The sequence below is a fragment of the Acomys minous genome, assembly GCF_964271855.1.
Source record: "Acomys minous genome assembly, chromosome: 1".
Taxonomy (NCBI): domain Eukaryota; kingdom Metazoa; phylum Chordata; class Mammalia; order Rodentia; family Muridae; genus Acomys; species Acomys minous.
In genome coordinates, this window is record NC_140483.1 from 27,409,732 (window position 1) to 27,432,369 (window position 22,638).

Here is a 22,638-nt window from a genome sequence, read left to right on the forward strand (position 1 = left end):
AAAGACACTGGATCAGTAACTTAAAGGTTAAAATCATACAGTGTACGTGTGGTTTAATTTATTTTTATGTGCATTGGTGTCTTGCCCTCATATATGTCTGTGTGAGGGAGTTGGATCCTTTGGAATTACAGTCACAGATAGTTGTGAGCTGTCATGTGGGTGCTGGGTATTGAACCTGGGTACTCTGGAAGAGCTGCCAGTGTTCTTAAGCAGTGAGCCATCTTTCTAACCCACTGTTTGTTCTTTTGGTTTTTTGAGACAGTTTCTCTGTGTAGCCTTGGCTGTCCTGGACTTGCTTTGTAGACCAGACTGGCAGCAAACTCACAGAGATCTGCCTGCCTCTGCCTGCCAAGTGCTGGGATTACAGGCATGTACCACCGCACCCAGCTGTTTGGTTTGGTGATGGTGGTGGTGGTGGTGGTTGTTGTTTTCTTTTTGGTTTTTTGAGGCAAGATTTCTGGACTTGGTCCTGGCTTTGTTAACCAGGTTGGCCTCAGACTCATAGAGGTCCACCTGAGTGCTGGGATTAAAGTTGTGCGCTATCACACTCGGCCCTTGTTCTGTTTTTAAAGACAGTATCTCACTGTGTAACCCTGTGACCTGGAGCTCTCTGTATGGATGCCACTGAACTCAGAGATCAGCCTGCCTCTGCCTCCTGAGTGCTGGGATTAAAGGCTACGCCTTACTATATTGCCTTTATAGAAATCAACAACAGAAAAAAACTTAAGGAATCTTTGAATGTTTAGAAATTAACATGTTGCTAAAAAATTGAATTTAATGGATTAAAATCATATAAAATGTTGTCTTTTGTCTTCTTAGGAACCAACAGATATTTGGGGGAATCCTCAAATATTTAGAAATTAAATTAGAAATTTATGCCAAAGGGGGGGAAAACGAGAAATTAAGAGAATTTTTAAAATTATACAACTGAAAAATGAAGCATCTCTGGAGGCAGTAGTGGCGTACACAGTGTGACCCCAGCAGAGTGGACAGACGCCATCATAACAGCCTGTCCCCAGTGACAGAGACATCAGAGAAACAACATCACAGGCCAGCAGCCCACAGCTCACACTTAAACTTCTGGAGTATAGGAAGCGTAGAGATCAGCTGCATGCCCATGATTGCAACACTTGGCAAGAGGAGAGTGGGTACAAGCTTAATTTAGTCACAAAGTGAGACTGTCTTGAAAAATTAGAAAGGAAACATCATACTTTTTAAAAGAAGAAAAACTAGCCCAAAGCAAGCGGGAAGAATAAATAACAAGGATTATAGGGAGGAAATGAAATAAAAGAAAGCAGTAGAGAAAAAATGCAACTGAAAATAAAAAATTCATCTACAATCAAGAAAAAGGAGAAAGATACATATTATCAAAGTAACTAACTAAACAGAACCAGAATGGAGCAGTGTGATGTCCCAGACCTTTAATCCCAACACTCAGGAGCAGAGGCTGGTAGATCTCCCACATTCGAGGCCAGCCTGCTCTGCTTAGTGAATTCCAGGACAGCCAGGGCTACATAGAAAGAACCTGCCTCAAAAAAGAAAAGAAGAAAGAAGAAAAATGAAAATTGGCATATAATGTTTGATTTGTTTTATTTTGAGATGGGACAAGCCTTGAGCTCACTCCTATTTCTGCCTCCCAAATAGCTAGAATTAAGGCAGATGTTGGCTTATAGTTCACCTTTTTCAGCATACAATTTTAAAGTGCTCAGTTCCGTGGGTCTTAGTAACTTACAACATGTGGAACTGCTATAACTATCTAATTATTGGCGTAATTCCATCACCCCAAAGAATAAGGCCATATATCAGTCCTCCCCCTACCCAGGCATACTTGTCCACTTTGGTTTGCTTGCTTTTAATATTTTAGAGAAATGAATTCATATAAGTGGCCCTTTCAATATGCCAGGCTTCTTTCATTTAGCATATGTTCTAATGTTATCAGTGCTGCAGAATATATAAGTGCTTCTTCTCATAGCTAAATGGTATTCCATTCTGTGGATATACAGTATTTTGTTTATCATTCATGAGCCAATAGCATTGGGGTAATAGCAGGTTTTAGTTATTTTTAATGCTGCTGTGAATTGCATATTCAGGTTTGTACATGAGCATATATTTTCAGTTCTTTGAGGTTTATACTTAAAATTGCTGTGTAATGTGGCAAACTAGCGTTCTAGGGACAACAACTTCATTCTAAACAAAGATAGTGTAGAGTAAAATGGACACAGAACTTAGAAATTAACAAATTGTCAAAACTTTTTTTTAATAGAAAATCGAAATAGACTGAAAGCAGTTGAGCAATTATTAATTAAAAGCTTCACAAATAAAACCCCAAGCCCTGATAGTTTTAATAGTGTTCTGTGGAATTTGTTAATTTCTTATTAATTTTTCATTTAATCTGACATTTTTTAAAGATATTTTTAACCAGAAAATAGAGGAAGGACTTTTTCTATGCAAGGCAAGCAATGTTCTGATACAAAAGCTAAATAAATATATCACAAAAAAACAAAAAACAATAAAAACATAAACTCATTGCCTCATGAAAAGATACACTAGAACTCTCAGTTAAGTCTTACCAAGTCAGGCTGAGAGTTGCTGACCACTTGCCTAGCATGTGTGAGGCCCCGGGCTCAGTCTCCAATAGTGATAAAGAAAGAAAAAGGAAAAGAAAAACATCCTTACAAATCAAAATTGACACATATAAAACAGATTATTCATCATGACTGGGGGATTTGCCCCAAGAATATACAGTTGGTTTGATACCTGAACACTGATTAGCATATTGTACAATAGAAATTGAGACAAGACCTGGGTAGCTGAATAAAAGGTATTTGACAAGTCCAAACCATTTGTGATTTTTTTTTTAAAAAAAGCTCTTTGATCTGAAACATAAGGTGCTGCTTTCAGGGATCAAGAACAGCTACTCAAAACATGCTGCAAAAGCATGAGTAAATGGCCGGACAGTAGTGTAAATGTACCACAGTTTCTTTATCCATTCTTCGGTTGAGGGACATCTGGGTTGTTTCCAGTTTCGGCCTATTACAAGTAACGCTGCTATGAACATAGTTGAGCAAATGTCCTTGTTGTATGGTGCAGCATCTTTCAAGTTTATGCCCAGGAGTGGTATATCTGGCTCTTGAGGTAGCGCTATTTCCAGTTTTCTGAGAAAGCACCAGATTGATTTCCAAAGTGGTTGTACAAGTTTACACTCCCACCAGCAATGGAAGAGTGTTGCCTTTCTCCACATCCTTGCCAGTATGTGCTGTCATTTGGGTTTTTGCTCTTAGCCATTCTGATTGGTGTAAGATGGAATCTCAGAGTCGTTTTGATTTGCATTTCCCTGATGACTAAGGATACTGAGCATTTCTTTAAGTGTTTCTCAGCCATTCGATACTCTTCTGTTAATAATTCTCTGTTTAGCTCTATACCCCATTTTTTAAAAATTGGGATATTTGGCTTGGTGGTGTTTAATTTCTTGAGTTCTTCATTTTGGATATTAGCCCATTGTCAGATGTAGGGTTGGGGAAGAGCTTCTCCCAGTCTGTAGGCTGTCATTTTGTTTTACTGACAGTGTCCTTTGCCTCACGGAAGCGTTTCGGTTTCATGAGGTCCCATTTATTAATTGTTGATCTTAAAGCCTGAGCTGTTGGTGTTCTGTTCAGGAAGTTGTCTCCTGTGCCAACTGTGTTCCAGGCTCATCCCCACTTTCTCTTCTAATAGATTTAGTGTTTCTGGTTTTATGTTATGTTAAGGTCCTTGACCCACTTGGATTTCAGTTTTGTGCAGAGTGATAATTTCGGATCTATTTGCATTTTTCTGCATGTAGCAATCCAATTAGGCCAACACCATTTGTTGAAGATGCTATATTTTTTCCATTGTATGCTTTTGACTTCTTTGTCAAAAATCGAGTATTCATAGGTATATGGGTTTATTTTGGGGTCTTCAATTCAATTTCATTGATCCACCAGTCTATTTCTGTGCCAGTACCCTGCAGTGTTTATTACAGTTGTTCTATAGTACAGTTTGAGATTAGGGATGGAGATATCTCCAGAAGATCTTTTATTGTACAGGATTGTTTTAGCTATTCTGGATTTTTTGTTATTCCATATGAATGGAATACTATTCAGCTATTTAAAAAACAAGGACATCATGAAATTTAGGTCCAAAGACCTAAAGAAGCTAAGTAATAAGGAAGACCCTAGGGAGGATGTTTAATTCTCATTCAGAAGGGCAAATAGACTAGACACTGGAACCATTTGAAGAGAGGGAACAGGATTGGAGGCCTACCATAGATGTAGGCCTACCTCTGAAAGACTCCACCCAGCAGGGGATTGAAGCAGAAGCTGAGTCTCACAGCCAAACTTTGGGCAGAGGTGGGCAGAGGGCAGGGAATCTTATGGAAGAGGGGAGAATAGAAGGACCGAGAGGGGACAGGAACTGCACAAGAAGACCACAAGAGCCCACAGATCTGCACCCAGGAGTGCCTGTGGAGACTGATGCACCAAACAAGAACCATGCATGGAGAGGACTTAGACCCCCTGCTCAGATGTAGCTGATAGGCAGCTCAGTCTCCATATGGGTCCCCTAGTAAGGGGAGCAGGGGCTGTCTCTGCCATGGACTCAGTTCCCTGCTCTTAGGTCACTTCCCCCTGGCAGGCAGTCCTGATGACACTTGCTAGGATTGCATCAGTTGGTAGGAGAGGAGGGCTCCACCTTCTTTGAGGACTACGGGGGTAGGGGTGGCAAAGAGGGAAAGAGGGAGGGAGAGTGGGACCAGGAAGCGGCTACGATTAGGATGTAAAGTGAATAAAATTTTAAAAATAAATTTTAATTTTTAAAAAATGACCAAACTAAACATTTCTACCCAGGACAATGTTTCATGTTAACATTGTAACAGCTAGTTTAGTAAAGGGAGAAATTACACTGCCCTTACTCAAGTTAGCCTACATATGAAATCAGTTGTATTTGTATATACTCAAAAAATGGTTCAAGATAATTTATGCAGAATGTATGTAGAAGACTAGTTGGTAGCCCAAACTAAACTCCTGTGTATGTTTGTTTACATGTGTATGCTGGTGTACGTGCACGTGGAGGCTAGAAGTCAATCCTCACACAGTGTTCCTCAGGGCAGCTAGATGCCTTGTTTTTTGAAACAAGATCTCTTCTTGGGTCGTGGTGCTCACAGTTTGTCTAAGCCAGCTGGCTAGCACTTGCCCAGCACTGGAGCTAGAAGCCCACACCACCATACCTGGTTTGTTTATGCTTTCTGGGCATGAAGCTTGGGTGTTTGTGTTTGTATGGCAAGTACTTTACTGTTACTCTCCAGCCTGAAATCAAATTCTTTTTTTTTTTTTCCTTTCTAAAATTAAATTCTAAGAGGCATCTTATATTCCAGCACTCTTAAAATGATACTTGCCTGTCTCTGGCTTAATTTATTATATCTGATTCAACAGTCATAATTCTACCACATAAACAAATAGCTCATTCTAAAATAAGTATTAAAGGGATCTACTTAAAAATCTATATGAAAAGGACTTGGGAAAAATGAACTTAGAGAGTATGCATAGCCAGGTTTCAAAGCTGATTATAAATGTAATCAAGATAAGATTAAACTCTTCATAAAATAGATTACATGAAACAAAGCTGTCTAGGAAAAAGAAAAACTTTGATTTACTCTCTATTAGTTTTGACAAGTAGCTAAGACAATTCAGTAGAGGAACAAGTCCCTGACAAGTGCTTCTGGAACAGCTGGGTGTCAAAGTGCACAAAGACCATTTTAGGTTCTTGTGCCAGGAACAAAAACTAAAATGGGTCAGATGCTTGAATGTATCCATAGAACTTCTAGGAAATAGTAGGGGAGTCTTCATGTCTTTTTACTGCAACATAGATACAACACTTACAGACTATTTTTTAAAAAAAATCAGAGTTAGAGAGATGGCTCTGCAGTCAAAAGCACTTGCTGCACTTGCAGAAAACCTGGGTTCAGTTCCTAGCTCCTGTGGTGGTTCACAGGCACCGGCAACTCCAGTGCCAGGGAATCTAGTGTCCTCTTCTGGCCCCTGTGGGCACCTATGTGCTTGTACATTCAAGTGAGCACACACACACTCACTCACTCTTAAACAAAAATTTAAAGATAATGAATTGAGTGTCATCAAAGTAAAGTCCTTTGTGCTATAGAAGACATCTTGTGGAAAATGGAAACACAGGACAAAGAATGGAAGAAAATGTTTGTAATAGAGCATGTCTTGTTTTTTTCTTTCTTTCTTTCTTTCTTTCTTTCTTTCTTTCTTTCTTTCTTTCTTTCTTTCTTTTTTTCCTTCGAGACAAGGTTTCTCTGTGTATCCTTAGCTGTCCTGGACTCACTTTGTAGATCAGGCTGGCCTCAAACTCACAGCGATCCATGCGCCTATGCCTCCCGAGTGCTGGGATAAAAGTTGTGTGCCATCACACCCAGCCCATGTTTTTTAAAAAGAAGTTATATTTGGAACATTCTAGAAACTCTTAAAGCTCAATAGTAAAAAAAAAAAAAAAAAAAGCTCAAAAAAAAATAGTAAAAAAAAAAAAAAAAAAAAAGTAAAAATAGTAATAAAAAAAAATAGTAAAAAAAAAAAATGGCCCAGAACATTTAAGTAGATACTTTACCAGAGAAGTACACAACTAAAAAACAACATAGGAGAAGATGCTCACTAGTATTGCTTGTTATGGAAATTAAAGACATACTTTATAGGATGTTTGCAGTCAAGATAGATAAGAATTGAGGGTCAGAAAAACTGCTGTTCATAATGCATGGTTTGTGGGAATGTAAGATGATACTGTCACTGTGGAAACCACTTTAGCATTTTCTTTGTGGGTTAAAAACATAAATATATCATCCAGTGAAGCAATTTCCTCAAGAAAAAAATGAAAACATTGATATCATAACTCTTACATGTGTGTGCATATTTATGACAGCCCCAAAATGGAAACAAGCCAAAGCTCACACAGCGTATCTGCACCACTGAATAGAATCCATCCCCCAAAAGCAAAGTGGTGGCTCCTGTTTCAGTGTAGTATAGCAAAGCCTGAAGTTACAGGCTAAGATGCACAAAATTACATAGTGAACAATTCTGTGCATGTGAAATGTCAAAAAAAAAAAAAAAAAAAAAAAAAAAAAGCAAGTCTATGGAGACAGGGTAAGCTTGGGAAGTGGCTACAGCCAGCACGAGCTTGTAGTCACCCCTTTTTTCTGGTGGTGCTTCAGTCTGGATTGTGTGATGGTTAAAGAACTCTGGAAATATATGTTACTGAACTTGACATTTAAATTGGGCAAGTTTTGTGGCATATAAATCATACTTCAAAAGAAAAGGTGAGAAAGGGTGGAAAGCAAGATGAGATGCTAGGGATCCCACATGTGCTAGGATCTCACATCTAAGTCCCCTGTTGAGTGTGTGGTAGCATCTTGTTAAGGTGCTGAGGACCTGAAAGCCCACGTGCTCCCATAGAGTGCTCAGGTGAATCAGGTTACCAAGAATTCAGATCATGACGGAGGTCTATGACTGGAACATGACTGCGTAGCTAGGAGGGTTCGTTTAGAGATCATGCTGTGTTTTATGTCACAGTGGCTACATGATAATCAAATTGGAGATGCCTAGATTATGAATAATATATTAACCAGGAAAAAAACCCATCTAGCCTAGATTAAACCCACTGATTTGTCTGACATTTTCTTAATACGACTACAAGACTTAACAAGTGGCTAGATTATTTCATTTATGCAGTGAAGAGGAAAGTACAATAGTCCTTTTGACCTCCAGATTTGAGGTTTTGTGGAAATGGGTAGTTTCAGTTTCAGAACTTAGCATTACAGGTAAAATTAGGTTTCATACAATGAAAAATTGGCCAAGAGGAAATTGAAAGTACATTGGAACTTTTCTCCTATAGAAGAGAAATAAGAAGCACATTTATCTTCCTATAGAACAAGGGCTAGATATTAGAAGACGGTGCAACTGGAGACTTACGAGACTTGCCACTGCAGCAGGAGACAGGCAGGCTTGATCCAGGACACTTAGAACTGAAGAATTACTCAAGAGGGAAGGCTTAATAATAGCCGCACTGGTATAATTGTATTTAGCTAGAGGCAGCTGTAATATATAGAAAGCACCGTGGTTTTTTGTTGTTGTTTGTTGTTTTGTTTTGTTTTTTGAGAAGGACAAAAACAGTAGTAAATTGTTTTCATATTAGCAGTAAACAAGGTAAGTAAGCTTACCTGGTTCAGAGACCATGAGCCACTTTGATAGCATTGTAGAGGTAAGGAATCAGGTGATGCTCATTTAAAAGGTCTAAGTCCCTCCCAGTGTCTTATGAAGAAAACTAGGTAGCAGAAAGGAACATAGGGTGGGGCTCTAGATGTTGATGCAGCAAAGGAACTTAAGTGTGCTGAAGCTCTTACAGGGGAGGGTTTTCTGCAGCAGAAGCTGTTTCTTCCGTAAGATTTTTCTGAATATTTCACTCATGGGTTCAAGATAATTCTTTTACTTGGGCTGTTTATTTTATAATATATTGAAAATCTTGTATGCATCATAGCATTGCTGTATAGAAGTTTTAAAGGATGTGTTATGTTTGCTTTTGTAATTTCCACATGGGTCTTGTTTTCTACTTACCTGTGGTTTATTATAGGACGTGTTGAGTCTCACTAAATTAAATTCTCTATACTCCTTTCTTGCTTTGTTTTGATGGGGGTTTTGTTGTTGTCTGTTGTTTTGTTTTTATAATGTAGCATTGTCTTACTTAGGGATTCTATTGCTGTGATAAAACGCCATGATCAAAAGCAGCTTGGGGAGGAGTGGGTTTATTCCAGCTTACAGTATACCACTGAGGGGTGTTAAGGCATAAACTCAATATGGGGACTAATGCAGAGGCCATGGAAGAGTACTGCTTCCTAGCTTGCTCCTCATGGCTTTGCTCAGCCTGCTTTTTTATCCCATCCAGAACTACTTGCCCAGGGGTGGCAACACCTGTGAACAGGGCCCTCCTATATCAATCATTAATTAAGAAAATGCCCCACAGGCTCACTCACAGATACATCAAGCAGAGGCATTTCCTTAGTTGAGGGTCTCTCTTCCTAAATGACTCTTAACTTGTACAAATTGACCAAAAGAAGTAGAGGAGGAAAACAGGATGAGCATTTACTGCCATCTGGAATTAGAGGGTTTGCTCTATATGTTTTACATTGGTAGACACTTCACTGGAGATCGTTAAGATGTTCTTGCCTCTAAACTCCAGCTTGCCAACTTCCACACATTTTAAATGTGTGGTATGCACTATGGCATTCACTAACCACGTGTGGCTTGTGAACGTTTGAAACATGGCTGTTTAAAATTAAAGTGTGTTGTAGCTATAGTAGGTATAACGCAAATCTAAGGAATAATAAGGAATACTAAAATGATGTTAGTTTTGGTTTGGTTTTGTTTTAAGCAGGATCTCACTTTGCAGACCTGACTGACTTCGAACTCTCCATGTAGACCAGGCTGGCCTTGAACTCATAGACATCTGTCTTGTCTCTGTGTCTGTCTCTGTCTCTGCCTCTCAAGTGTTGGCATTGAAGGTGTGTGCCACCATGCCTTATTTGGATTTTTTTTCAAAACAGATTTGTTTGGGGTTTTTGCTTTCAGTGTGTGTGAATGTCTTGCCTACATGCATGTGTATGTACCACATGTGTGTCTGGTGTCTGTGGGCCTCAGATGCCCCGGAACTAGAGCTGCAGGTGGTTCCGAGCTTCCCTCTGCAAGAGCAGCCGCTGCTCTGGACCCCTGCGCCATCTCTCCAGCCCCTCATTTACCTTTTTTTTTTTTAAACAGAAAATTGTTACTGGGGGAAAAGAACTGCTATTTCTTTCAGAACTATGTCATTGGACTTGTCTCTTAAAGTAGGACTCATTCATAACTTTGACTTTAAAATTGTTTATTATTAATTTCTGTAGAAATGCTAAGCTAGTTTAATTTTTTTAAAAAAGGAACAAATTAAGGATTAATGGATAGTAGGTTAATCATTCCTTTGATTCTAGATACTAGGTGAAGTGACTACTGTATTTTCCAGCATATAAGATGACCCCAACTTTAACTTTTCATTTTTCCAGTTAAAATATACTCACTGTATAAGACTACCCCTCTTCCAATACACATCCTGTGCAGCAGACTTGGGCTGCAAACTCTATATTTTAACTGGAAAAATGAAAAGTTAAAGTTGGGGGTCATCTTATATGCTGGAAAATATGATAGTTTTCCAGACCCACTTAGAGAAGGCCATTCTCTAATCCGGTTCTCTTTTCAGGCACTACAGACACCACATCTAACAACACAGCCACCGTGATCTCCACAGCACCCCCTGCTTCCTCAGCAGTCACATCCCCCTCTTTGAGTCCTTCCCCCTCTGCCTCAGCCTCCACCTCTGAGGCCTCCAGTGCCAGCGAGACCTGCACAACACAGACCACCTCCACGCCTCTTCCCTCCCCTCTCGGGGCCAGCCAGGTGATGGTGACAGCGTCCGGCTTGCAAACAGCAGCTGCTGCTGCTCTCCAAGGAGCTGCACAATTGCCAGCAAATGCCAGTCTTGCTGCTATGGCTGCTGCTGCAGGACTCAACCCAGGCCTGATGGCGCCCTCACAGTTCACTGCTGGGTAAGGAGCTTTCCCATTCCATTTTATCCAAAACAGAGCTAAGGACTTATCCTTGTAACTCATAGAGAAGATTCTTCATCACTGTCCTAGACGAAAAGCAAATCTGAGATGGGCTGCTTAGATTGTAGACTTGAACTTAGGTTTCTAAGTAGCTACATTGCCGGGCGTGGTGGCGCACGCCTTTAATCCCAGCACTCGAGAGACAGAGGCAGGCGGATTGCTGTGAGTTCGAGGCCAGCCTGGTCTACAAAGTGAGTCCAGAACAGCCAAGGCGACACAGAGAAACCCTGTCTCGAAAAAAACCAAAAAAAAAACCAAAAAAAAAAAAACCTAAATAGCTACATTATTAAATTCCACATGGCAACACAGAACTGAGACACTGAGTAATTCAGTGATAGAACCAGGAAGAAAGCTCAGAATTCCTATTATTGTTGTTATTGTTGTTGTTGTTGTTGTTGTCGTCGTCATCATCATCATCATTATAGATTTATTTATTTATTATTATATATACAGTGCTCTGTCTGCATGTACATCTGCAGGCCAGAAGAGGGCATCAGATCACTTTATAGATGGTTGTGAGCCACCATGTGGTTGCAGGGAGTTGAACTCAGGACCTCTGGAAGAGCAGACAGTGCTCTTAACCTCTGAGCCATCTTTCCAGCCCATTCGTATTATTCTTAAGCTCTCTTCATTAAAGTGTTGTTTATCTACTTTGTTTCCTTTTTTGTTTGTTTGTTTGTTTGTTTGTTATTTTGTTTTTTTTGTTTTTGGTTTTTCAAGACAGAGTTTCTCTGTGTATCCCTGGCTGTCCTGAGCCTGTTTTGTAGACCAGGCTGGCCTCAAACTCACATCGATCCCCCTGCCTCTGCCTCCCTGAGTGCTGGGATTGCAGGCATGTTTATCTACTTTCTAATTCTCAAAAATGGATAAAACTTTGAGTAAAGTGATACCTGACTCTGTATTTTTCACATAGTAGTTTTTTCTCTGATGATTTCATAACTGTATAATAGATTTTGATTATGTCTATCCCCACTCTTCCCAAGCTGCTCTGAACTACACACATAGACCTTCATGGTTCATGTCGTTTCTTTCAATTAGCCAGTCTAATTAGTGCTACCCGTATGCATGTGAGTATAGAGCCACCCACTGGAATATGTGTCACCTACTAGTGGTGAGACCCCTCTTCCAGCCGCCATCAACTGCCAATAGCTCCTCAGCCAGGGGTGAAACCTCACGAGCCCTTGCCCCATCTACACTGGAGTTTGACTGGCTTGTCTTGTTCAGGTAACCATACCGGCTGTGCCCTTGTTGAGTGCAGATGCCACGTCATGTCTAGAAGACAGCATTTCACAGGGCTTCTTTCCAGCTTCCAGCTCTTACATCCTTTTTACCCTGAGGAACATTGTCCTCAATATTCCCTGAGTCCTGATGCTAGGGAGATGGGATTGATAAAAATGTACTATTTAGGGCTGTATACCCAACAGTTGCTTATTCTCATCAATTTGAGCAGTTATGAGTCTGCATTAATGCTGGGTGTGGTGGCTCATGACTTTAATCCCAGCACACAGGAGGCAAAAGCAGGGGCATCTCTATGAATTATAGGCCAGCCTGGTCTACAAAGTAAGGCCAGGACTATTACACAGAGAAACCTGTGTGTACGGTTCGGGGGAGAAACTTCAATAAGAAACTTCTCTGACCTGGGTTGAGAGCATCATAGATCTGTGGGTATTAACAAATACTTAGAAGACAGTTTACCTATAAACAGTTAACAAAACAATAGCCAGTATCTGCCCTACCTCTTATCCCATGGCCTCCCCATCCACGGGCTTTTAACTAGATTTAAAGTACTAGACATGAATTCCTTTCTATGAATAGGCCTCAAATCTAATCAGTTGTTTACCCTAGAGAAGCCATACATTACTACACCAATAGCCCCATCTTGTTTGATAGGTCAGTATTGTAACATACAGGATCTAGCGTTGGGTAAGACTAGATGTCTTGTCTCTCCCAGGTGCCTGTAGAGCGCCTCTTAGCACTGTAAAAGCTAGCCAGCAGGGAGGAAGTTTCCTGGTCAGTTCCAGATTGATTTTCCTATGTCCTGCAACTGAAGAACATGTGTCTGCATTAATAGAGTCTTACTATCTAGTTATGATGGACAACCAGGAGCAGTGGCAATAGCCTGTAGTGGTTTTGTTTTATTTTGTTTTTATTTCTAGGGTGTCAGTTTCTAGAACCTCCCAGACAAGTAATTTGTAGAGAAATATCCCTTGTATGGCACTGTGATTTTTATTTAATAGTCTGTGCCTTCTGGGAACAACATTGTCCAACTATATAGGGTACCTCTGTATAAACTCCTTTTCTTATTTTTATTATGTACTTTAATTAGCACACATAGGTTTCCATGAGGCTTTCTCATACACTAGTCATTTTTGTTGACTACCTTTCTTCTCTGCTCCCGTCCCTCACCACTACTATCTCTGCTTAAACCTTTGATCCCCAGTATCCCCTCCACTTCTTGCCATACCACATACATTCTGCTATGTTCCCTTACCCCATTAAGACCTCTTGTCCTCCTCCTCTCATGAACCCCTTCTGGCTTTCTGACCTACAGATATTCCAAGTTAAACATATAAACTAAAGAATCAAAGCTAGGAGTCACCTATGAAAGAGACCATGCAGCCTTTGTAATTCTGGCCCGGGTTATTCATTTGGTATTTTCCATTTCTATCTATTCATCAATCTCTGTTAATTTTATTTTTCCTAGCTATTATTAATAGACCAGCAGTGAATGTGGTGTGGTAATTTTATATTTTTACTGTTTATTTGGTTGGTTGGTTTTGGGTTTTTTGTTTTGTTTTATTTTATTGGTTGGTTGGTTTTTTGGATGGTTCGTTGGTTGGTTGTTTTGGTTTTGGGTTTTTGAGACAGGTCTCTCTGTGTAGCCCTGGCTTTCCTGATCTCTCTTCATAGACCAGACTGGCATCAAAGTCACAGAGATCCACCTGCCTAAAAGTTTTATATTTTATGAAGATCCTAACCTTGTTTATACAAGTAAGCGTTAAAAAAAAGCAATAACTTGGAAGCACTAACTGAACCATATAAGACTATAGAGAAAGTAACAAAGATCCCCAAGCTGAAGTTTTCTGTTTTCTCAATTTGGGTGTTGTCAAACTGGTGGTTATGTCTAGGTGGCAGTAGAGTGATTCCTCTTTTGCACTTGCAGAGGTGCCTTACTCAGTCTCAATCCGGGAACTCTGGGTGGTGCTCTCAGCCCAGCCCTAATGAGCAACAGTACACTGGCAACTATTCAAGGTCAGCCGCATTTTTTTCTTGCTTGGTGCACCTGACTGTGAGCGTGTGTGTGTGTGTGTGTGTGTGTGTGTGTGTGTGTGTGTGTGTGTATGTTGGTGGTAAGTGGAAGCTGTCTGCTTTGCTGAAGATAAAGATGAGGAGAGACAGCAGTTGAATGCTGATTAAATTGTTCTTGAGGATTAAGACGTCCCTATAAAATAGTTTTGCAGAAGAAGAATGCACAAGCTTGTTTGTGAGAACAAACAATACATAGTTTGGTATGTTCCAAGAAGTCTGGATGTTATTTTCTTATGTGAATAGAGTTGGATGTAGATTTTTTTTTCCTATTGATGTTTACCTATCTCAAGTCAAGCTTCTTCAAGTAAAACTTCCCAGTTCCACCCCCACCTGAATGTAGCTGTGTGGAACGGTAGAGTGTTTGTCTTGCATAGTTCATAAGAGTCAAGTGTTGTGCCTCTAGAAGTACAAAAAACCAAAAATGTTTAATCATGCCTTTGTATTTAGTGATATGTAAATTTTCTCATGACTAAAGGCTTTGGAAAGACCGCTTTCATTTTATATGAAATTTATTCTCAAATTTGTCAAATAATGGCAGTTGAGTTGATAAAAGCTAAATAATATATTTTAATACTTTAGTCACTTTAGTAGTCTTTTGAATGGTCATTTTAAGTTATTTCCATTGAAAAGATAAAATTATTGGATTTAACAAATAGTTGTAAGTACGTGGTATAGACCTGACACTTAAAAATAGAAAATAACTGATTTGTTACACAGTTCTCATAACTCTGCCCTGTCAGTTTGTCAAACTGACTTTTCAGCTCTTTAGATGCTTCACAATTGTAAGTAAAGGAGTTGGTGTCAGCATAGCATGATAAGGGGAAGGGAAGAACCAGCGAAGAGCTACACCCTGCTGCGACGTAGAACTGTGCTGATGTGTCATTTGCCTTCTCCAGGATGAAGTTTAATGTTCTTCCTGTTCTTTCTTTATAGCTCTTGCTTCTAGTGGTTCTCTTCCAATAACTTCACTGGATGCAACTGGGAACCTTGTATTTGCCAATGCAGGAGGAGCCCCCAACATCGTGACTGCCCCTCTGTTCCTGAACCCTCAGAACCTCTCTCTGCTCACCAGCAACCCAGTAAGCTTGGTTTCTGCCGCAGCAGCCTCCACAGGGAACTCCGCACCTACAGCCAGCCTTCATGCCTCCTCCACCTCAGCTGAATCCATCCAGAACTCTTTATTCACAGTAGCCTCTGCCAGTGGGGCTGCTTCCACTACCACCACCGCCTCCAAGGCACAGTGAGCTGGGCAGAGAGCTGGGCTGCCACACGCCTTCATCACTGCAGGGTGATGGGCTACCAGCTGTTAAGGAACTGACAAGTGTGATTGCTTCCTCCCACCATGTTGAGAATGAGGAAGATATGGAAAGAAGAAAAAACACACACACCAGGAAAAAAAATGGAGACAGGACATTTGCCTAATTTTATAATAAAACAATGTCTTCGGGATTGCTTCATGGATTGGAGAACTTTCTAACCAAAAATTTAAAAGGAAAAAAAAAAACAAAAACAAAACAAAAAAGAAACAAAAAATCAAAACAGACAGACAAAAATAAGTGAAAGGACTACTTATCATTTCCAGCAGTCATGATGACAAGCTAAGGTGGGTTACCAGTTCCAATAGAGGATGAGTTTTTTCTTTCTTTCTTTCTTTTCTTTTCTTTTTTTTTTTTTTTCTTAAAAAAATCATTTTTATAGGTCTGTTGTGCAGGCCATTAAGTCATAAGAAGGTGTTTATAATCATATCAATTGTGTTGGGGGTTCCTTTCTTAACTGGTACAATTTAGGCAGGCCTGTATTACTGTATCTCTGTTATTGTTTATATACATATATACATATATATATATATATATAGGACATGTTTATCTCTTGCTCCTGGATCCTATTTCAGTGAGCTCCCACACTGTGGGGAGGGAGGGTTTTGGGATAAAGGGAGACTTACGTTCTTAACTTCCGGGAATGTTCTTGCTGGTTTCCTTATCCTTGATGACTCTTACAGAGGTGCTAGAAAATGATTTTCTTTTGCCACTTATGCAAGAGGCTTGGTGCAGAAGCTGAAGGCAGTGTGTGCAAACACTCCTACTTCACACACGCCCCTCCCCCATCAGGTGGTGCCTTTGGAGCACTTTTGTGTAGGAAGGAATTCCTGCTGAACTGTAGCTCTCACTCACCCCCAAATCATTGAGCAGCCCTGAGGCCCAGACACTGTGGTGCAACAGTGCTGCTTTCTGCTACTTTCCATGGGAACAGCTGTGCCTGTTGCAGGGCAGGGTTTGGTTCCAAAGAGCAAAGACTACTGCAGACACCTGACTTGGTGGTTCTCCTAATTTCTTATCTCTTTTAAAAAAAAATGCTCCTACTGTTGATGTTTGTTTGTTTGTTTGTTTGTTTTCATTTTATGAAAATTTTTCATCTAAACTTCTTTGACTTATTTGGTCAAGATCTAATTAATTTACTGAAATTGGGAAACACTTCTCTTCCTTTTTTTCTAAGGAGATTCTGTTGGACTGTTTTCTAATTGCATATCCCAGAAAGGTCACTATGAAGAGCCTGAGTAGTTTGCCACCCTTTCCTCTAGAGAGTCACAGGCTTCCTGTCCACTGAGTGGCTCACATGGTTCTCCAAGCCTGAGATTTTCATCAGTTCTCTGACTGATGGAGGCACTTTGCTGACTGGGTAAAGCGTAGCTGTAGAAGCTCAGAGAAAGGCTGAGAGAACCTTACAGTCTGAAGTTCTCCTTTGTTATGCCCCTGCAAGGTAGACTTGATGTAAAAAAGTGATTTGCTCCTGCAGTTATTTTTAGGGTGTTTCTAGTCTACAAAAATTAACCTATTGAAAAGGAAGAGCTGATGAAAATGGATGAAGGTGGAGGAGGGTAATTTAGAGGTAAATTCCCCTCTTTACCCATGTCCTATATTTATAGTGTCTGTACCAGCACTCTTCCAGATGACCAGGTCACTGCAGCGAAGCTCATGCAAGTTAGCGGCTCCCGTTGGAGTCTGAGTGCACCTGCTTTGGTCCCTGGTGGACTGCACTTAGGGCTGGGAGTGACTTTCCTTCTCACTGCTTTGCTTGTGTCCACAGGAAACTTGGATTCCATGCATTTGTCTCTCTGCCCTGTTACTCAGAAAGGCAGGAACACAGGCACAAATGTGTACCTTTCTTGGTGATTCAGTGAGGAGAAAGTCATATTAATATTAAAGGTCAAAACATCTTGGTCCCATTTTAAATTTTTCTTGAGCTCCTTTTGCTTATTTCCTAGAGTATTTAATTTTCACCTCTAAATAATTTCTTTTACCCTTAGCTTTTCCTAAAATTCCTCTAAAAATCAGTGAACTGCAAGCAGGGAAGCTAACAGATGCGCATCCACCTATTTTCTATGGTATGGGTGGGTTTTTGTTTTATTTTTTGTTTTTTAAACTAAGCTTGAACCAAAGTCAATTTTTAGCAAGCTGCTGTACTAATGAACTAGTTATAATGTGCAGTTCAAACACATTGAGGAAATAGATGCTACTGACAATTTCTTATTCATTTTCTTGATTAATTTTATGTGAAAGTTGCTGCTTGTTTTTAATCTTTTATGTTGGTAAATTGTAATACCCTCTGGGCAGACATGACCTTGAGTTTAGCTAGTTTGTTTAGGTCAGTGTGTAAATGGAATGGCTATGTCAGTTACTAATTTCTCTCCTCCCCAACAGCTTTTTCTTTCTTGTAAATTTAATCTTTTATCTTGACTTAACATTCTAACCTTAGTCTGTGCATGTGATTTTAGGGCTATCAATGTTGTTTCTGCCCCTAGCATGGAGTCCCTCCCTCAGGAGTGGTGAAGTTAGAAGGAAGAATTCAGGGAGAGAAATGCTGATTACCCACCATACAGATGAGAAGTTACAGCATTAATTTCCAAAATTGCTACCAAAGGAAGTCTAGAGTCCCCAGGGACCTGGCCAGGGAGTTAAGGAGGACAGAGTAAAACTGTTTTGCCCTGTGGTTAAAGGAATCTTTTTCCCAAATAAGATTCCCCTACAGACTTTAATTTTAAAGATGATACTAAGCTTTAAGTGTCAGTCAGTCCCTCCTCTGTCTTCTCTGTCTTGTCGGTTTGAGAAAGGATTGCTGCCTTTTTATGTAGTTCATTTGAGGATAGATAGACCTTAAAACCAGCATAAATACTGTATTAAGAGAAAATCTTTAGACAAAGATGACTTTAATTTTTTCCTCCCCTTTTTAATGTATTTTAAATTAAGTTGTAAAATGAAAGGTACTTTATACATGTATTCATGAAACACTACTAAAACCTGCTGGTAGGTGTTCAGGCTAAAGTCACCTTCCATCACCATCCCTAATAAATATTCTGTTAATCCTACAACTTCATAAACACCTTGGCTATTTTTCACCATCTTTTTTTCTTTTTTCTTTTAATGATCTCAAATGCTTTTTGAACTCAAACTTAAAACGTTTAAGTCTAGAAACTAAAGGGGTCATTTAACTAAAAGAGGCATTCAGTTTGAGTTTCTATGTTTCCAAAAGAAACACCAGACAGGTTGTTACAACTTGTTATTTCATTCTTCTTTTCTTCTTGGCCTTTATGCTCACTTACTTCACTCCTGAATTTAGTTAGCACATAGTAAGCCAAAGACTAACTTTAAATGCATTTGGGGGGATACCATTGCCTGTGATAGTGGGCCCTCCCTGGAGAGTAGTGAATGTAACTGTTTAATCCTGTTTAAGCAATGCAGTTTGGCATAAACTTTATTTATTCCCTGTGTGAATCCGAATGACAACAGAAAGATCTATAAGCCTTCTCACAGGAGCAGTATTGCTGTCTTAGGAACAGTGGAGTGCTCTGTTAGTCGGAATGTCTCTGAAGCCCCACGGACAGCGCCTTGTGATGAGGAAGCACTATTCTATCATTAACTTCCTTTTATCTGTTGTCAGAAAGGTCAGCACCACCCTGTTTATCTAAGTTGTTACTCCAGAATAGAACCAAAGGAATCGGCTTCACCTTGTGTAAGACCAGCCTATTTATATTAGAAAGTTTTTAAAGGGACAGTATCAAAAGATTCTGGGTGTGATCATCTTGCCAATATGTTCTACATCGACATTCATTTATTTTAGGGAGAAAGCACAACTATACCTCTTTAATATTATTGTGTCTATTATCCATCCTTCGATTATTTGGGGAAATAATCTCTTCATTATCCAGAAGCACAGGTTTTTGCTTGACAATATTTCAGTTCAGCTCAATCATTAACAGTTAACTTGCCGGAAATGCCAGGTACATTTGTAAATATAGGGATGTTATGTAAGAAAAAAATACTATAGATCATAGCCTGAAGTTCTTAAGCCATGTCATCCTCACAAGTCCTTCTTGACCAAGAGAGAAATAAATAAGGTCATTGAACTAGGATGGCAAAGACACCTATTCCTGTTCCTCCCTAAGATAGAAGTGCTGCCCTAGTGTGCAGAAGACAGTTCCCTGCTGGCCCTAGTCCTGAAGAACTCACAGTCCAGTCTACAGCATGCGTCCTTGGGAGGATAGAAGGAAGGGCCTCAGCCACTCAGCAGGAAGGCTTGAAATGAAACCTTGCACTGGCTTCTGAAGCTGATGGATATAGAGTGTACTTATTCTTCAGACTCTATTAGAACTGAAAATATCCAAGAAGACCAGTACTAATGGGAAGAAATACTAAAAGACCTGAAACCTACAATTATCCAATTGGGCAGAAACTGATAGAATAATTTATTTATAAGTGTATTAGGAGTTCACTTTAATTTGTGACTATGAACAGCATTTACCATGTTATTTTATTCATATACAGACATCCCTGGCCAAATGTGGTGGTGCACACCTTTAATCCCAGCACTCCAGAGGCAGAGGCAGGAGGATTTCTGTGAGTTCAAAGCCAGCCTGGTCTATAGAGTGAGTTCCAGGACAGCCAGAGCTAAACAGAGAAACCCTGTTTCAAAAAACCGAGGGGAAGGGGCAGATCTGTAGCTATTTTGAAATCGTTTCCAGATACTTGTAAAAATAAGACTTTCTTAATATTTTCAATTTTGAGGAGGGAAATTAATTCTTCTTTGCCATTCCTCTGAGACTAAGAGCCACTATTCCATAGGTTTTCATGGATGGCACCTACAACACACACACAAGCAGAAATAGAAAAGGTGGAAATAAATTGCTTTCATTATTAAAGGTTGACGGAATCCTCTTTGCCTTATCCTCATCCGTGTAAGTGTAAGGTTCCACCAGAAGGGCAGGGAACCTGTCCAGCTGGCACCCAACCAACATGTGATAGGATTTATGAACTAGGGTTTCTCCTAACCATCATCCTGTTCATGAACTGGTTCCTTATTTTGGCTCTTCTGCTCCTGGCCCTCACGAGAAGCAGTAAGCTTGAGTGTGTCACATGTCGGTTCAATGATCCGGATCTCTCTGCCTCTTTTCCTTCCCTTTTTCCTTTAGAACGGTGGTACTTTAATCTGTGAGAATAATGCTCGTGGAAAACAACTTCTGGCACCTTCATAAAATACCTCAGCATAGCTTAACATTGTTGCAGAACTGGCTTTAGACTGAAAAACCAAATAAGTATAAGGAAAAAAATCTTTATAAATAGTGGAAATAATTCTAGCTGTAGTATTTAGTTGAACTAATGTTTATTATGATTGATGCTGTATGTATTTGGGATCCTGTTTATAGGGTTAGGGAGGGTTGGATGGGGAGAAAGGAAAAATTGATTATGTTAGAAGGAAAATATTGCTCGTGTGTATTTGTTTTTCTTTACATCTGTCTTGCCAAAGGAAACTTGATATTCCCTATGTTTGGGTTGGGGGATTGAGGCCTCTCTATAATCTTATATGCAGCATAGTGTGCAGAACCGTACAGGTGACATGTGGGGTATCCAGTAGGTTCGGAGTACCCAGGGGCAGATTTATAACCTTTCATGTCTGTGACTGCCATGGCTCCGTCTCAAGACCCGCCAGCCTCTCCTGATGATCCATTACCTCTCTAAAGCTTAGGTAATGGAAGAGTGTGTGCGTGCCCAGGTGTGCAGATGAAAAGAGACAGATGTAGACATGTGCCCAGGGAATAGAGAGGTTAGCGATGTGTCTTGATCTAGGAAAGTTAAAGTGAAATGGATCATCCTCTGCCATGTTAGCAGTTGCTGTGCTAGTAGTAGCCCAACATTTTTAAAACCTTATTTCCTTTTCTTATACCAAGGATAATTCTGTTTAGACCAAAACACAAACAAAAGAAAACTCAAACCAAAAAGTTGGAAGCTAACCGCACACTTGGCACCTGTAATAAGGTGTAGCATTTAAGGACTGGTTGATAAGTGGGAATAAAGGTTGTTCTTTCTTGTAGGAAATGTAAATGAAAAATTATGTTGGTTTAGAGGAAAACTAAAAACCTTTCTGCCCTCATCCTGGGACAGACTTGGCTCCCTAGTTTTAAAATAATCTAAATCTCAAGAGCTTTTTTTTTTTTTTTTTTAAGCAAATGTCCCATCTCACAAAACTTGAGTGGGATTTAATTTTGATACCAAAGACACTGCTATCCCTTTGCTTCTTCTCAAGCTTTCCAAACCGTCAGTGGGAATAAAGCAGAAGGCTGGGCGTGGGGAGAGCTTTATCTTGTCCTTCTTCCCCTTTCCTTTGCTCCTTCCTCACTTTTTACTCACTCTGGCTTTGGGAAGAGATGGATTTTGTTTCTCTCTGCTGCTCTGTGAAGATAGGTCAAATTGCTCAGCGTAACATTGGGGTTTTTTGTTTTGTTTTTTTGTTGTTGTTGTTTTGTTTTGTTTTTGTTTTTCAAGACAGGCTTTCTCTGAGTAACCCTGGCTGTCCTGGACTCATTCTTTAGACCAGGCTGGCCTCAAACTCACAATATTCTTGCCAAGAAAGAAATTTGGGGAGTGCAAAAAAATAATAGTAGAATTTTTATTTCCCTTTATCAGAGTCTTACAAATAAAACTCCCATCCAACCTGTTAGATAGCAGTCGATATTTAGTTACGAAGAGCAGACTACAGCCAGATGATGTTTTCTTACTCCTGTAGCACTGCTTTGTTCAGCAGTGTTTTTAGGATGTGGCAGCTGGGAAGTTAAGTTCATTGTTAGGTGTACTGTAGGTAAACATAGACAAGGAGAGACAACAAACATGATCAGGTTGCTGAACTTGATAAAAGCTTTACTAGCTGTTATTCTGACATTATATAAATGTAGTGATAATGTTGTGTGGCTTTTCAAAGCATTAGGTAGGTTTATATGGTAATAGGGATGTTGAAAATAAGAGCACTTGAAACAAATGCTGTGGGAAAACAGTGTATGCATCATGAGCATCATAAGCCCCCAGGTCCTCTGCACCCCAAGTCTACCCACACTGCACAGGACCCCACCGCCCTTGCCACCTTCTGGTTCAAATCTGGCGCACTGTCAGAAAGTTAAGAACCCCAAGCTAGTTTACTGGGGGAGGGAAGGAGCTGAGGTCTGCTGCAAAGTTTTTTCATGTTGTCTTTACTTGTCCATCACTGTTTAACATAACCACAACCTCACAGAAGCAGCTTCAAGCTTCTTTCCTAAATCAGCAGTGGCATTGATCGCCATCACTGTATCCCAAGGTCTG

The 22,638-nt window shown here is 40.0% G+C and overlaps 1 protein-coding gene across 9 annotated transcripts in view; it reads left to right on the forward strand.

Moving 5' to 3' along the window:
- Window positions 1-21,504, forward strand: part of POU2F1 (POU class 2 homeobox 1) — a 139,224-nt gene extending 117,720 nt beyond the window's left edge. For 8 of the 9 annotated variants that reach the window (XM_084790093.1, XM_084790088.1, XM_084790090.1 and 5 more), the window contains 3 exons: window positions 10,303-10,648; window positions 13,872-13,960; window positions 14,951-21,504. In XM_084790093.1, coding sequence (XP_084646219.1) covers window positions 10,303-10,648; window positions 13,872-13,960; window positions 14,951-15,261 — 746 coding nt within the window. In that variant the 3' untranslated portion in view covers window positions 15,262-21,504. The remainder of the gene's footprint in view (window positions 1-10,302; window positions 10,649-13,871; window positions 13,961-14,950) is intronic. The other variant, XM_084790094.1, reaches the window with a different exon arrangement.
- Window positions 21,505-22,638: the final 1,134 nt, after the last annotated feature.